General features: G+C 36.0%; 1 protein-coding gene across 1 annotated transcript in view; it reads left to right on the top strand.

Annotated features, from left to right (window-relative positions):
* SPHKAP (SPHK1 interactor, AKAP domain containing) overlaps positions 1–14963 on the top strand; it is a 112235-nt gene that overhangs the window by 61618 nt on the left and 35654 nt on the right. Inside the window, exons 4-5 of the mRNA XM_060105920.1 lie at positions 10110–10169; positions 12352–12486. Of these exons, the coding sequence (XP_059961903.1) occupies positions 10110–10169; positions 12352–12486 (195 nt within the window). The remainder of the gene's footprint in view (positions 1–10109; positions 10170–12351; positions 12487–14963) is intronic.

The raw sequence follows: 14963 nt of genomic DNA on the forward strand, positions 1-14963 counted from the left end.
AGGCCCTTGCATTTTTGATGTAGCCAGCAGGAGCATACAAGGATGCTCAGGGCTCATGGCGGATCACCTCTGCCAACAGTGTCTTCTGTCAAACTCTGTAGTCCCACATTTTCCTGATTCTCAGGTGACCCAGTTCTCTTACTCTGCCCCTATGTGAGCATTTTAATGAGTTCTCTGTTGGTCCCTCCTTTCTTCTTGTTCTGCATACTCTTTCTCTTCATGATTTTGTGCTTTAATTAACATCTGTATCAGGGAACACAAACTCAAATGCCTACAGGGGTGAGGCAGGTAATGTAAATGAGTGACACACACCAGGAGGAAAGCCAGCATCTGCCAGAAATAGAATCATCTGCCATTCATTTTTACTGAATGGAGAGAAAAATACTTAACATAATACAAACAGGATTGATACTGAAAATAACTTTAAAGTCAAAAACTTTTAACTATATGCTCTAAAAATAGAAACATCGCATTACTACATTTTTATATTGTAAGTTACTAGAACTTGATCTGAAACTAAAAATCTGAAACTTTTTCTTCTACACAAGATGTCAACGGCAGGCTTTACATTTCAGTTTACAATGTGCAAGACCAAGTTCAGTCATGGTTCCTCTAGCTGAGTGTGATATTTACTTTTATTGCTTTCCATAATAGAAAACAACTCTTCCCAAACACAGGTACTGCCAAGGCTGGATACACCTGTGCTTCTTATACTTTAGGTAATTCCATCTTGGAAAATAGAATTACAGTGTCCCAAAGTCATCATTTTTAGATTCCAGTACTTATGATTTTATTATTCTGTATTTCAGTAATATCCAATTCTTCCTTTACAATTGGAAATATTAAGAAAGAGAAATTGAGCAAAATTAATTAAATTTACTTGCAGTTTAACATCAACCAGAGAAATCTTTTTAAACATCAGCCTTCAAAACCATGGTGTGAAGAATGTGGTTCTGTTTCATTTGGGAAACTTATTTTAGCATATAAAGGTGGGCCAGGTTATTCCTTCCCAAATGGCATCTGCAAATACCTACTTTCAGGATTACTGGAGCAGTGAAATCATGCATTTTGATAGCTATCCAGTGATTGGAAGAGTTGTACTGGCAACTTAAATGGCCAAATCTTTAACGGAGTCATGAACCCATGAATAAGTCGATGTTTTGAGCAGTTAAACTTCTCCTCAGCACTTTGTCATATGAAGCCATGAAAACCGTGTAGTACTGCATGTCCAGTTCATCCAGAAATCTCATCTTGACTCAAGCAATGGGAGCTTATTGAGTTGATGGAGTTAATTGCAATGTTCATAACGTCATCTAGTGTTAACTTTTTAACCAAAACAGACAAACAAAAACTAGTTCATAATGTACTACATGAACTAAAATTCTACATTCTTGAAAAAGGTTACCACCCAGTATGTTAGTTTTCTAATGTCTTACCAGTTTTGACTAGTCTACAATAAGCTGTTCAACTCTCAGTAAGGTAGCTCATTTCCTGGTAATATGCCATCAGGAGAACTATATCCAAAAGTTCTCCATAAAATCAAAATTATCAATACCGAGAACAAATAGAATTAACTGGTTGGTACTACATAGACAGATAGATACATAGACAGATGATAGATAGATAGATAGATAGATAGATAGATAGAAATCAATCTGTGCTTTGAGCAGATGCCACAAATAACTTTTTCCATGTAAATTATATAGTAAAATAGCAGTCCTTCAGCATGCCAAGCAACATTATTTCCAGCAAGACTTCTGTTTGTAAAACTTGTTTCTGTTCAGAACACATGATTTCTGCTACACTCAATAGACTATTTAATAAACCTGTCATCTGTAAAAAGCAATTACCCAGACAAGTTATTTCCCCTAATGCATAACTAATTCCACAGAAGCATCAGTTATTTTGCTCACATCCAAAACAAATGCTTTTAAAATTTCAGTCCATTTTAACAGATCACCAATTGTTTCATCATGCATAATTTTTTATACCTGTGTAGTTCTTTATGATGGATGTTTCATAATATTATTTTATCATTTTGTTTTGTTTCTTTTAAACACAGATATACTCTGCATATCAAACATGGATCTAGCACTAACTTTCACAAAGAAATGGGCTCTCTACCATTTTTCTTAAAACTCACAGTCTTGGCATTTTTATTTTCCCACTTTTAATAAAGACATGGGTACAGAGATAATTTTCTCTGCTCTTAAAAAAATTACCATGCAGAAACCAATGACATGGCATTTACCATGCTATCTCACTGTTCAGGATACAATAGGAAGTGATGGAAGACTTGCCACACTTAAAAGGATCTGTGGAAGACTGTCATATGGAAATGAAACCTTTTGTCCCAGAGTTTCTCTAGAGGTTGGAAATCCAGAGTTTTTATGAGAAATCACTCAATTGTTTCATGTTACCTTGATTTCACTTAAAATACTACCAGTGCACACTAAACACATTTCCAGGCTATATTGTCTAATTCTGGAGTGAAAGTGCCAGTTTGCAACATGTGAAAGGAATTGGGTGACTTTCATTATACCAGGGTTAATAAGGCCGGAGTCTAGGTTTGGTCACTATGAGATACATTAGTTTTTCAAGGAAAATATTTTTTTTCTTTTCTTTTTCTTTTTTCTAGAAGCTACAGCTAATACTCTTTTCCAAAAAATTCATGTCTTGGATACTCAGAGTGTAAATACCTTGACCCAAATATCACAGCTATTGCCAAGCAAAAATCCTTGTTTGAATCACATATTGTAAATTTCTGTTTACAAGGTCAAGGGTTAAATTGAGACTCCAACTAGAAATAATAATATTAATAAATAATAATGACACAATAATAAAGCTAATTGACTTAAACTCTTATCCATGGTCTTGTTATCCCTAGGTGCACATCCCTGGAAACAGTAGAGTCTGTCATGCATGCTGCTATTATCGCCTATTATTATGTTGTTATGGAGAAATTTTAACACTAAGAAAAGAATATCCACATATATCATATTTGAAGCACACCCATGAAAATGGAGAACTTCAAGATGCCCCAAAGGTTGTCCAAGTTTGGTCCCAAAGCCAGTGTGGTTTATGGAGCCTCTGTCACAAGCTTTAACCTGTGCTCCACTCTTAGAGATGAGACCACTGCTTTCCCCTCTCATGGGCTGATCTTGGTAATGTCTCTTCTTCTCCTGGTCCTTTCTCAATCACCCATCAAACTCAGAGCACTTCCTGAGAACTGTCACCCTCTCCCTGTGGAACACATTTCCCAAGTGCTGCCATCCGTCTTGGTTCCTACTTCAAGCTCTTTGTGGATTTAACCAAATCACAACTGAGGTTGACATGAGATGCCTCTTGAAGAGAAAAATTCACAACAACCATCATGGCTTCAATCACAAATATATTAAAGATCTGGAAGTAAATATCACATTCCAATCGCTAAGCCATGGTTTAAAAAAAAAAAAGACCACCTTAGACTACTAGAATGAAGTGCTGAAAATGTATCCAATTCTTAATCAAATTAGAACCGCTGACAGTCTATACAATTCATCATCTTTTAAAAACAGCATAGTAAAATATATATTATATATATAATATAGTATGTAACACAACACATGTAACATAGTATATTATATAATATATAATATAACATATAGTAAATACTATGCTAAAAAACATAGCAGGACACAGATCTCTAAGACAGACTGCTTGGGAATGAATCCTAGCTATCACTCAGCAGCTCTGTGACTGTACAAGTTACTTAACTTTTCTGGGTCTCAGATTCCTCATGTGGGAGTCATAATAGCCTCTTCTTTGTAGGATTTTTATGAAGACCAATTGTCTGTGTGAGAAGATGTATAATGAAATTGTCTGCTACTGCATTAGCTCTGAAGGTCTCAGCTGGACACCTGTATAAATTGCTTTAAAAACTCTTTTTCTAATTAATTTATGTCTAAGTATCAATGTTTGAAGCCCCATAGAAATTTAATTAACCTTCTTCCTAAGGACTATTTTTATCATCAAAAAGGAAAACAGAAACCTTGGATGGGAGCAGTTTATCCCAGTGTCTCATACTATGTTGAATTAAAGTGGTGAGAGTGGGCATCCTTGTTTCTTTCCTGATCCTAAAGGAAGTGCTTTCAGCTTTTTCCATCATGGAGTATAATGTTGGCTGTGTGTTTGCCATATATGGTCTTTATTACGTTGAGGTATGTTCCCTCTATATCCACTTTGTTGAGAGTTTTTATCATAAATAGATATTAAATAATATCAAAAGCTTTTTCCACATCTTTTGAGATGATCATATGATTTTGATTCTTCAGTGTGTTAACGTGGTATAGAGCATTGACGTCAGTAGGCTTGTGGTCAGCATGCATTTAACTTCCTCCACCTGGTGGGGTTTCAGTATCTGCAAAACAACTCAAGGATATGCTCAGAAAATTACCTATAGACCTTGAGGAGGAACTAAAGGTCCTTGACTTTGTTTTATGACTCAACTATTATTATTTTGTCTTGCTTGACTGTTTTCCTTTGTTTCTGCATTTTCTCACTTTTCTGATTAAATTTGCTCTTTGGAACTCTGGGAAGTCATAAAAGGCTAAAGGTTTTCTACACACAGGATGCAGGGGACAAGGGGATGGGTGGTTCCTGCTCAGTTTCTATAAAATAAAATTTACCATCCAGTCCATATAGTAGCACCTGAATGAATGTTCTTTGCTGTATTTTAAGTTTCATCTCATCTAACAACAAGAATTGGAGGATAAAGTAGCAAATAATGAGCCCATGTTTCAGATTCTCTTTTTCACAAGAAAAAAATTTTCTTTTCTCTCTCAGACTTTGCACTCACTGGCTGGAATATCTAGCCAGCACATGCAGTTTCTTTTGCAACATCATGACGGCAGTTCAGTCTTGCCACTTGTATAAATCAGTTTAGAAAACGCTTGGAGAAGATCATTTTTTCAGTCACATTAAAAAATTGCAGAAGTGAATAAGCAAGGAATAAAATATGTTATAGTCACTCTGGAAAACAGTTTGGCCTCTTCTTAGAAGTTAAACATACACTTACCAGACAACCAAGTAATCCCATTCGTAGGTGTTTGCCCAAGTGGAATCAAAACTTATGTTCATACAAAAACCTGTAGTTAGTGACTAAACAGGTGAATAGGTACACTGTGATACATCCAAACAATGGAATACTACACAGCAATAAAGAGGAACAAACAATAAATACACACAACGTGGATAAACTTCAAATGCACCTTGCTGAGTGAAAGAACCTAGTCTTAAATGGTTATATACTATGCAATCCCACTTACATGGCATTTTCGAAAAGGCAAAACTATAGGTACAGACAACAGGTCAGTGATTTCAGTGATTAAGGATGGGGAGAGGGTCTGCTTATGAAAGAAAAGGGAATTCTTTGGGGTGTCTATATTGTTCTATATCTTGTAGTGTTTACAAGACTCTATGTATGTATAAAACTGCATAGACATGTACACCCAAAAGAAGTGAACCTTACTGTGTGTAAATTTTACCATACAAAAACTTAAGAATTAAAAAAAGAAAGTAAATAAGCAGACCCTTCTCATAAGGAATTGATGAACTATTAAAAGAAACCCCTTTATTTATTCACATGAATATTCTAATGCTATATAGCAGTTCTTAAGAACAAATGCCAAGGGGAGCACAGCACTTCAGAAAATCTGCAAGTAAAGGTATTGAAGAAGGTAGCACATTAGTTCAAGTCTGAATGGATGTTCTGATGAGGGGGTAGAGAGCACAGCAGAGGTAACAGCTCCCCACCCCAGTAGTGCTAAAGGTGTGAGCATAGGTGCAGAGGGAAAAAAAAAACCCTGGGCATATTCAGCAAACACCATTGGTCTCATTTGGCTGGAGCTTAGAGAGCAGGGTTGACAAGCAGAGTGCAGTGAAATGATAGTACCTACGTTGTCTGGGGGTGGTGAGGATTAAATGGTATAATGATATAATGCACGTATAATGGTATAATATAAGTGAAGATTAAAGGATGCAAAATGTAACAATGCATGTATAATGATGTATGTATAAGCACTTAGGGCATGGAATGACTTATACCACTTACTAAGATTTCTCTAGATATTAAGGGAAATGGAAGCTTCTTAGTCTGGGAGGAGCAGGACACAGAGTGGGCTAAAATTGAGGGAGCTAGAGCTGGGGATGTTAATTAAAGTCTTTTGCTCCTGGTTATAGAGAATGAGGTTCTGAATCAAGCAATGGCAGCAGGAACAAAACAGACATGTAGACCTACATCTGCAACTCTGCAGATATACAAGGAATGATATTAAATGAAACCAATTTTTAATCTGAGATTAAAATTAAGGAGAGGCATAGAGTTCAGGGAGAAGGAACTACCCACATAGTGGTCTTTCCAAAACACAAACATGAGGTTATAGAATAAATGTGTCCTTCTGAAATTCATATGTTGGAATCCTACCACCACAGTGTGATGGCATCAGGAGACGCGGCCTTTGGGTGGTGATTAGGGTTTGATAAGGTCATAAGAGTGAAGTCCTCCTGAATGGGATTAGTGCCCTTATGAGGGTCTTTTTTTTTTATTGGAGTATAGTTGTTTTACAATGTTGTGTTAGTTTCTACCGTACAGCAAAGTGAATCAGCTATACGTATACATATACCCCCTCTTTTGTGGATTTCCTTCCCATTTAGGTCACCACAGAGCATTGAATAGAGTTCCCTGTGCTATACAGTAGGTTCTCATTAGTTATCTATTTTATACATAGCATCAATAGTGTTTATACATCAATCCTAATCTCCCAATTCATCCCACCTTCCCCTTTCCCCCCTTGGTATCCATAAATTTATTCTCTCTATCTGTGTTTCTATTTCTGCTTTGTACATATGATCGTCTATACCAATTTTTTCAGATTCCACATATATGTGTTAATATATGATATTTGTTTTTCTCTTTCTGACTTACTTCACTGTATGACAGTCTCTAGGTCCATTCACGTCTCTACAAATGACCCAGTCTTGTTCCTTTTTATGGCTGAGTAGTATTCCATTGTATATATGTACCACATCTTCTTTATCCATTCCTCTGTTGATGGACATTTAGGTTGTTTCCTTGTCCAGGCTATTGTAAATAGAGCTGCAATGAACACTGGGGTGCATGTGTCCTTTTCAATTATAATTTTCTCTGGGTATATGCCCAGTAGTGGGGTTGCTGGATCACATGGTAGTTCTATTTTTAGTTTTTTAAGGAGCCTCCATACTGTTCTCCACAGTGGCTGTATCAATTTACATTCCCACCAACAGTGCAAGAGGGTTCCCTTTTCTCCACACCCTCTCCAGCATTTATTGTTTGTAGATTTTGTGATGATGGCCATTCTGACCGGTGTGAGGTGACACCTCATTGTAGTTTTGATTTGCATTTCTCTAATGATTAGTGATGTCGAGCATTCTTTCATGTGTTTGTTGGCAAACTGTATATCTTCTTTGGAGAAATGTCTATTTATGTCTTCTGCCCATTTTTGGATTGGGTTGTTTGTTTTTTTGCTATTGAGTTGCATGAGCTGCTTGTAAATTTGGAGATTAATCCTTTGTCAGTTGCTTCATTGGCAAATATTCTCTCCCATTCTGAGGGTTGTCTTTTGGTCTTGTTTATAGTTTCCTTTGCTGTGCAAAAGCTTTTAAGTTTCATTAGGTCCCATTTGTTTATTTTTGTTTTTATTTCCATTACTTTAGGAGGTGGGTCCAAAAGGATCTTGCTGTGATTGATGTCATAGAGTGTTCTGCCTATGTTTTCCTCTAAGAGTTTGATAGTGTCTGGCCTTACATTTAGGTCTTTAATCCTTTTTGAGTTTATTTTTGTGTATGGTGTTAGGGAGTGTCCTAATTTCATTCTTTTACATGTAACTGCCCAGTTTTCCCAGCACCACTTATTGAAGAGGCTGTCTTTTCTCCATTGTATATTCTTGCCTCCTTTATCAAAGATAAGGTGACCATATGTGTGTGGGTTTATCTCTGGGTTTTCTATTGTCAGTCTTTTTAAATTTGAGAATTTTTTGTGATTTCTTTTCTCCTTCTAAATAAATAAATATTCACTTTCACATCTAATTTAGAATTTTGAATTTCATCATTCTTTTTCTAAAAGAAGGTCTCCTAAAATTGGATGTACATCAGGCCCTAAAAACCTCCCCTACCACCGAGATGCAGAAATATATACAGACTAAATATAAGCAAGTGGTTGGTTTATGTTTTGCTTTGTTTTGGTCTTGGCCCAGCTAGCAAGGTATAGACAGTTTCCTCCAAATATAGGTAGAGTTTCACATTGTAGCAGAAAATTAATGAAAAAATTGTTCATCTTCAGAAACTAAAGACAATATTGGAGGGCAGATAAATGGTTATTATAGATGTTTCCTTTGGTCTCTCTGCTTTGCCCTCTCTCACTGGGAAATAAGATAATAGAGCTTTGTGATGCCCAGGGGCCAGGTAATGCACCTTTCTTTAAGGTGAATGGAAAATTGTCTAATCAATTCAATAACTGTCATCCCAGCTGCATGTAAAGTCCCTGAGTACTAATGGATATTGAACCAATTTTCCAAGGGCAAAGTAACTATCATTATATGAATATTCTCAAACTCCTCTAGATCATGAACCCCTTCCAAGCATCACCTACTATTTATACTTCCATTTGCATTGTCTGTGAAAGGAAGGCCTGAATCCTCCCTGTTTACCCATCTTATTAACCCCAAAGAAGAGAACCTCTGAATGAGAGTGAGGGTGGCATTTCATGCCCTTCCTTGTCCCAAATGCCCATCAAGTTATTCTTAAGAAGCAAATACTGTAGGATGCACTGCAAAGATATTTTGAGCCCAGGAAACTTGAAGAAATCTCCCAATACTTGGGATGAAGACAGTAGAGATCTTTACACTTCAGCAGTATATAACCATTTTAGTTTTTAAGTCCTTTCCCAAAATCTTTCAATTATGGTTCTTTTTCTCTCAAAAAGAAAAAGAATGGACTCTAAGAAACCATGACCTCAAATGACTAACTGAAATCAGAAGCCCCCATATGCTTTCAGGCATCTACTTAAGTCTAAACGTCTGAATAAATACCCAGATAATTAATGTTCTCTTCCAGTTTTGTATGATCAAATCGATGTTAGGAATAAAAACCTTTGAATGATTTTTAGTAAAATATTGTAAAACTTCATTTACATGACCTCATTTAACATGAACCTTCCAAGACCTTATTTCTATCACTTTTCTTTCTCCAGGACTTTGCTGCAACCAGACTCTCTCCCTATTTCTTTACAGGGCATTGCACTTTCCTACCTCCAAATATTATTCATACTATCTGACCTCCCAGGGATGTCAGTCTCTTTCCTTACCCACCAAAATCCTATTCATCTCTCAATAACGTATCTCGTCTCTTTGCAAATTTTCTTAAAATTTTCTTCTCACCGTTCCCATCTGAATGCCCACGGTGGTTTGTTTAATCTATGTGATGTGTTTAAATTGTACAATTCTTTTACTGTTGCTCTGAATTATTATTTAATCTTGTAGCTGTTGTTTTCATACTCTTACTTATTCAAACACTTATTTAAGATAGCTACAGAAGAGGCAAACTCTACAACAAGATGAAATACATTAAAATTAACTAAAACAATGAGACAGAGAAATACATTGATTGTACATGACATGAAAAGTGGATAGAGAAAGGGAGCAGGAAATAAGAGGGAAGAGGGAAATAGCAAGAAGTGTTTGTTGCAATTATAAACAGAGGTTGAGAGTATTGCAAGTCTTTTTCCTATTTCATGAGATTTGACAACACTTTATAAACCTGAAGATTTTCTTGGGACTGTTACACTGGTTCTGTACAAAGGGGCTTTGTTTTGTTTGTCAGGCCATGAAAGACAGAGGGCATTGGTGGGATCAGTTGGAACTATGAGTAGGAATTGGGTGCAAGATGACCAAAGGTAAGATGGCTGTTTCTAGGCCAGATCAACTACACAAAATATGTATGACTCTCTAATCATTTGCCCCAAACTAATTCCTGCTTTCTTCAAAAATGACTGTCATGTCTTTCATTTAATTGACAATATTTGCCCTCTTTCCCAGGTCTGCTTTGTGAACCTGGATGTGAACAAGGATGCATGCAGTTCAGAGCACCTGCAGCAGGTAGCACTGGGAACTGGGCTCTCTGGGAACTCACTTTAAGGACTGGCTGTACTGACGAGAGAACTAAAATGACTCCACTTAAATGATGCTCACTGTGTAGGAGACTATTTAATTAGGTGGTTTCATCGCAGCCCATCTCCCTGAGATCCCTTTCCTGCCACTTTCCTACACAGTTTGCCCTCCTTATATTTGTGAAACTTGCTTTCCCCAGTAGACAGATGCTTTCTCCTGCCTGCCAGTGCCTCGGAGTGGCTTTTCTACTCTCCCCTTCTCCACTCTCAAACACTCTGTCTGTGATGACTTTTCCAAGGTTTTGGCAGAACCCGCTTGATACCAGCTAGCTCTTCCCTCTGCTTTGCTCCTTTCTGCTGCTTTCATCAAATGTTTTATATCTAACTTCAGTTTCCTAGCCCTACACTCATCTGGGACTCAAACGTTTTGCACTCTGCAGCAGCTAAATATTCCAAGCTCATCCAAGGTTGTAAGATCCTGATGTAAATCCTTGACAACATGCAACAACTTGAAGGCCCACTCAATCCTTCGGAACTAGAGCCTGTGTGTACAGTGGGAAGGATTCATTCCCAAAGCTGAAGATGGTTTGATTTCACTATTTGGTGTAACACTCTTTAATGCATAATAGCACACCATTTGCCACTTGATTATCACTATATGGTAGACCTGCAGTTACACAGTTACTCCCACAATGTTCTTTTCTTGACAATGCTGCACCTGAAGTTTCTCCAGCTCAATTGCCTATACAGATTATTTATTATTGACTTCCACTGAGCTCCAAAATATCACTCATCTGTGTAGTACTGGAGAGATCTTCAAAAGAAACTGTACATATAATTTCATTTGATGGAATTATGGTGCAGAGTACATCAAAGAGAGAGCAGGAAGGACCAAAACAATTGACATCTTAAGAACAGCGTTTCCAAAGGGGACGGGAACCCAGCAAGATCCACTTCACACCAGAGGGCCCACATCACAAAGGGGATGGGAACCAAGCAGGAGTGACCTCACACCAGAAGACCCACATCACAAAGGGGATGGGAACCCAGCAGGATCCACCTCACAACAGAGGGCTCACATCACAAAAAAAAAAAAAAAAAAAAAAAAAAAAAAAAAAACCTGCGTTTCCATCAAACTTTATGACATAGAAAAGATGCATTATAACAACAGCATTTTTTCCTACTCATTTCTCTGATTAATGTGATCTTCATGGAAACAAAACTGTTTCAGCAGTGATCTTTGGGACAGCTATTATGGTATTTAAATATGCAAGTAGATTACAGATATTAATTTTTAAATATATGTGAAATGGAAATTTGGTAATATTATGAAAATCACATTTTTAGAATCTATAAAATGCATATGTAGATGTGTATTTCTAATTAATCTGTGCTGTGTATGAATCTCTTAGTATTCCCTGCTTGTGTTCTCAGGTTTTGATATTCTTTTGTTTGATATGTAAAAGAAACTTAAGTATATATGTCTACCACAATAAAAGGCTAAAGCAAAAAGAAAAAAAAGAACATTGTATTTAACGAACTTAGGTGTGATTTGAGACCGCCTTCTGCTATACCTACGGGTATACATAAACTGATTAAGCTACATAAAGGTGTTCAAGGAACTCATCTCATTTTCTCTGGATCTCAGGCTACTTATATGTGGAAGGTGGTACAATAGTGGTACAATCCATATAGGGGTGTTGCAGTGATTGAAGATAGTAATGTAACATATGTACAGTCCTTAATATGATGCCTTGTAATCAATACATACAGAAAAATCAATGTTAGTAATTATTTTATTATTAATATTATTATTGACTTTATTAGAACACATGGTTATTAGTTCATGGGTTTCATATTCAAGGATTTAAAGGAAAAAGTTCCCAAACTATCATGTGTAATTGTGGTGTCACAATAATCATTAAGTGTTTACTTTGGAAAACTTAGAAGTAAAAATGTTTAAACCTTTATGTTTAGGAAATTTTCTATCCTCATCTAAACCTTATGCTTCAATTTTATATAATCTCTTCTAGTAATAATCTTAATAGATTAAGTAATCTATATTATGAATTGTTACTGAATATATTATTTTTGCAAGTAAAATAATTTTGGGGTAGTATTTTGGAAGTGAAAGTAAAACATCTAAGCTAATAAAGATTCTTGTTGTACAGAAATTGGTCAATGTCTCACCAGATCTTCCAAAACTTATAAGCTCCATGAACGTCCAAAAGCCAAAAGAAAATGAAATTGTCCTCCTAAGTGGGTTAACATCTGGAAATCTCCAGGCCGATTTTGAAGTTTCACAGGTAAGAAATATAAGCCCTTGATAACCTATTCACTAGTAATAAGTTATCTGTGGTCAGCTCTTGACACAAATCAGTACAAGGCCCAAATAGATGCTATACATAGACTCCCATAGCATAAGAATCAAAAATGTCCTTGTATACAAGAATAGGCTTTACTTGTATTTCTCTTAAATATTGCCCCTCATAGCTTGACAGAGTTTCCCTTACATCAACTCCTGACATATGTTATCTTCTCAAGTTTATGGTGCTGAGTTGCACTTAAACTAAAGCAGACACACTAGGCATTGGTTGGTTAGCTTGGTTTTCTACAAGTCTACCGGATAATCAAAAACAGAATTGTCTTCTGTTTCAGGAACAATAGCAAAATTCTAATTCATACTTTGTGGTCCTAGAATCGCACAATTTCTTCTTTCTGGATACTATTTATTTCTTAGGATATATCAAACCAGCCAAGCTAATAAATATAGGATAGCAGCCCCAAAGATGGAAATGGAGTTTCCTAGGCCCAAAAATGAAGTTCCCAAAATAAAAGAATATTACTGGAAATAAAGAGAATTTAAAATACTATTATTATCATTCAATTTACTAATGTTCATTATTATTAGATATATCATTATAACACTGAAGAAAACTTTAAATTGTTTAACCAATTTACAGAAAAACACATAAAAGATTTCTAAAGACATACTGTATAAAAGATCGCAAATTTTCTCAAATAAGATATGTTGATAGTGATAGCTACAGTTTAAAATAATGAGCATTTGTTTTCCTCTAAATTGCTCTTCCTTGTGTTTTAGTTTTTCTGGAACGTTTTTAAATCTTCTTTTATTCTTTAATCCTTCAAAATATCAAAACATTCAGAGGTCCACCCACTATTTCTTGCTTCACTCCAGATACTTAACGAAAATCTACACACAGCCTGTTACAATTTGCTCATCAAGCCTAGAACAAAATTCTTCCCAGTCAATCTAATAACACATTTCCTTAGTGAGAAAATGAATTGTTTGAAAAGAGAATACAGAAACAGCTCTAAGTACCCTCTCTTTATACTAGGCAAAACCATGATAACCAAAAGCAATTTTCAAAGCTTAGTTTTAAGAGTGGTTTTGGCACCAGGCCTGTTAGTAAGTATTTCTAATTAAACTCTCCATGAGGAGACTTGGAAAGAACACAGGAATTGGAGTCCAGCAGACCTGGATTGCACTGCTGACTCTTCCACATTATATTTCTGTGACTTTGAAAGAATCAGTTAGCCTTTCTGTGCTTCTGATTTCTCATCTGTAACAGAGCAGTAGCACCAGCCACCTCATAGAAAATTGTTTGCATTAAAGATCATAAGATATGCAGACACCTAGTAGACTATCATAAAAATTATATAATAATATCTGCCATTATTTTACAGGCTCTGTTGTTTGCCATCATTTACCTAAGACTCTCAGGATGTTTATTTACTTTCAAGAAGATTGAAAAGAAAATACATTTTCTTCCTAAGGGTACCACAGCGGTGTAACATTGAATGTTTAATAACAACCTTTCCCTAAGTCTGTCTTGAAGTATTATTTAACTGCTCATATTGTTTGTTAACATTTCTTTTGATTCCTACCCCATTTCACTTTGTTATTTATATTTAGTCTAAATAATATGAAATGACAATATGCAATAATTTTGACCTGCAAATCTGACAACTTCTTATGGTTCAACTTTATTTTTATTCATGTCGGATCTGCTGGGAGTATGTTATGCCCCATCCCCTAGAGTAATTATTTGATTCATGTTTGTACCTCCCAGCATACCTTGCATATAATAGGCACTCAGAAAGTATCTATCAAATTTCACTTTAGTATATTATGTCAGAATTCAGTGGAAAGAAAATTAATCAAGCCAGCTCTCATTACTCTATAGCAGTGGGTCCTCACCATTTAGGGGAGCACAGATCCTTCATGAATTTCATAAAAAGTATAGACCAATACTTCTCAAATGTTAATGCATGTTGGAATCACCAAAAGATTCCTTGAAAATGCAGATTCTGATTTAGGAGGTCTGGGTGGAGTCTGAGATTATACATTTGTAACAAGCTCCCATGCGATGCTGAGGCTGCTAGTACACAACCCACACTTTGAAAAGCAAGATTATGGACCACCTTCCTTGGGAACAGACCTAATCACATAAACACAGAGATAAATTCTATTTCTGAGCCCCCTAGGGATCCCTGGACCCTTAGAGAATTACTGAATTTTTCATTTTATAATCATCTGTCCTAGAATTACTCTAATTATAATATGCAATCAAAGAGATTGATAAATGATATTTATGTCAGAAAAAGATATACTCCAGAGATACAACATAAATGTCTACGTGTATGTGTTCCTCTGCATATACACATCTTCACCACTCACACACACACACGTTCAGACTCAAGGATTCTAAAATGTCAAGTTAACTAGGATGAGACCTAAGTAACTCTAACCACAGTCAGC

Source organism: Mesoplodon densirostris, chromosome 8, assembly GCF_025265405.1.
Source record: "Mesoplodon densirostris isolate mMesDen1 chromosome 8, mMesDen1 primary haplotype, whole genome shotgun sequence".
Lineage (NCBI taxonomy): Eukaryota > Metazoa > Chordata > Mammalia > Artiodactyla > Ziphiidae > Mesoplodon > Mesoplodon densirostris.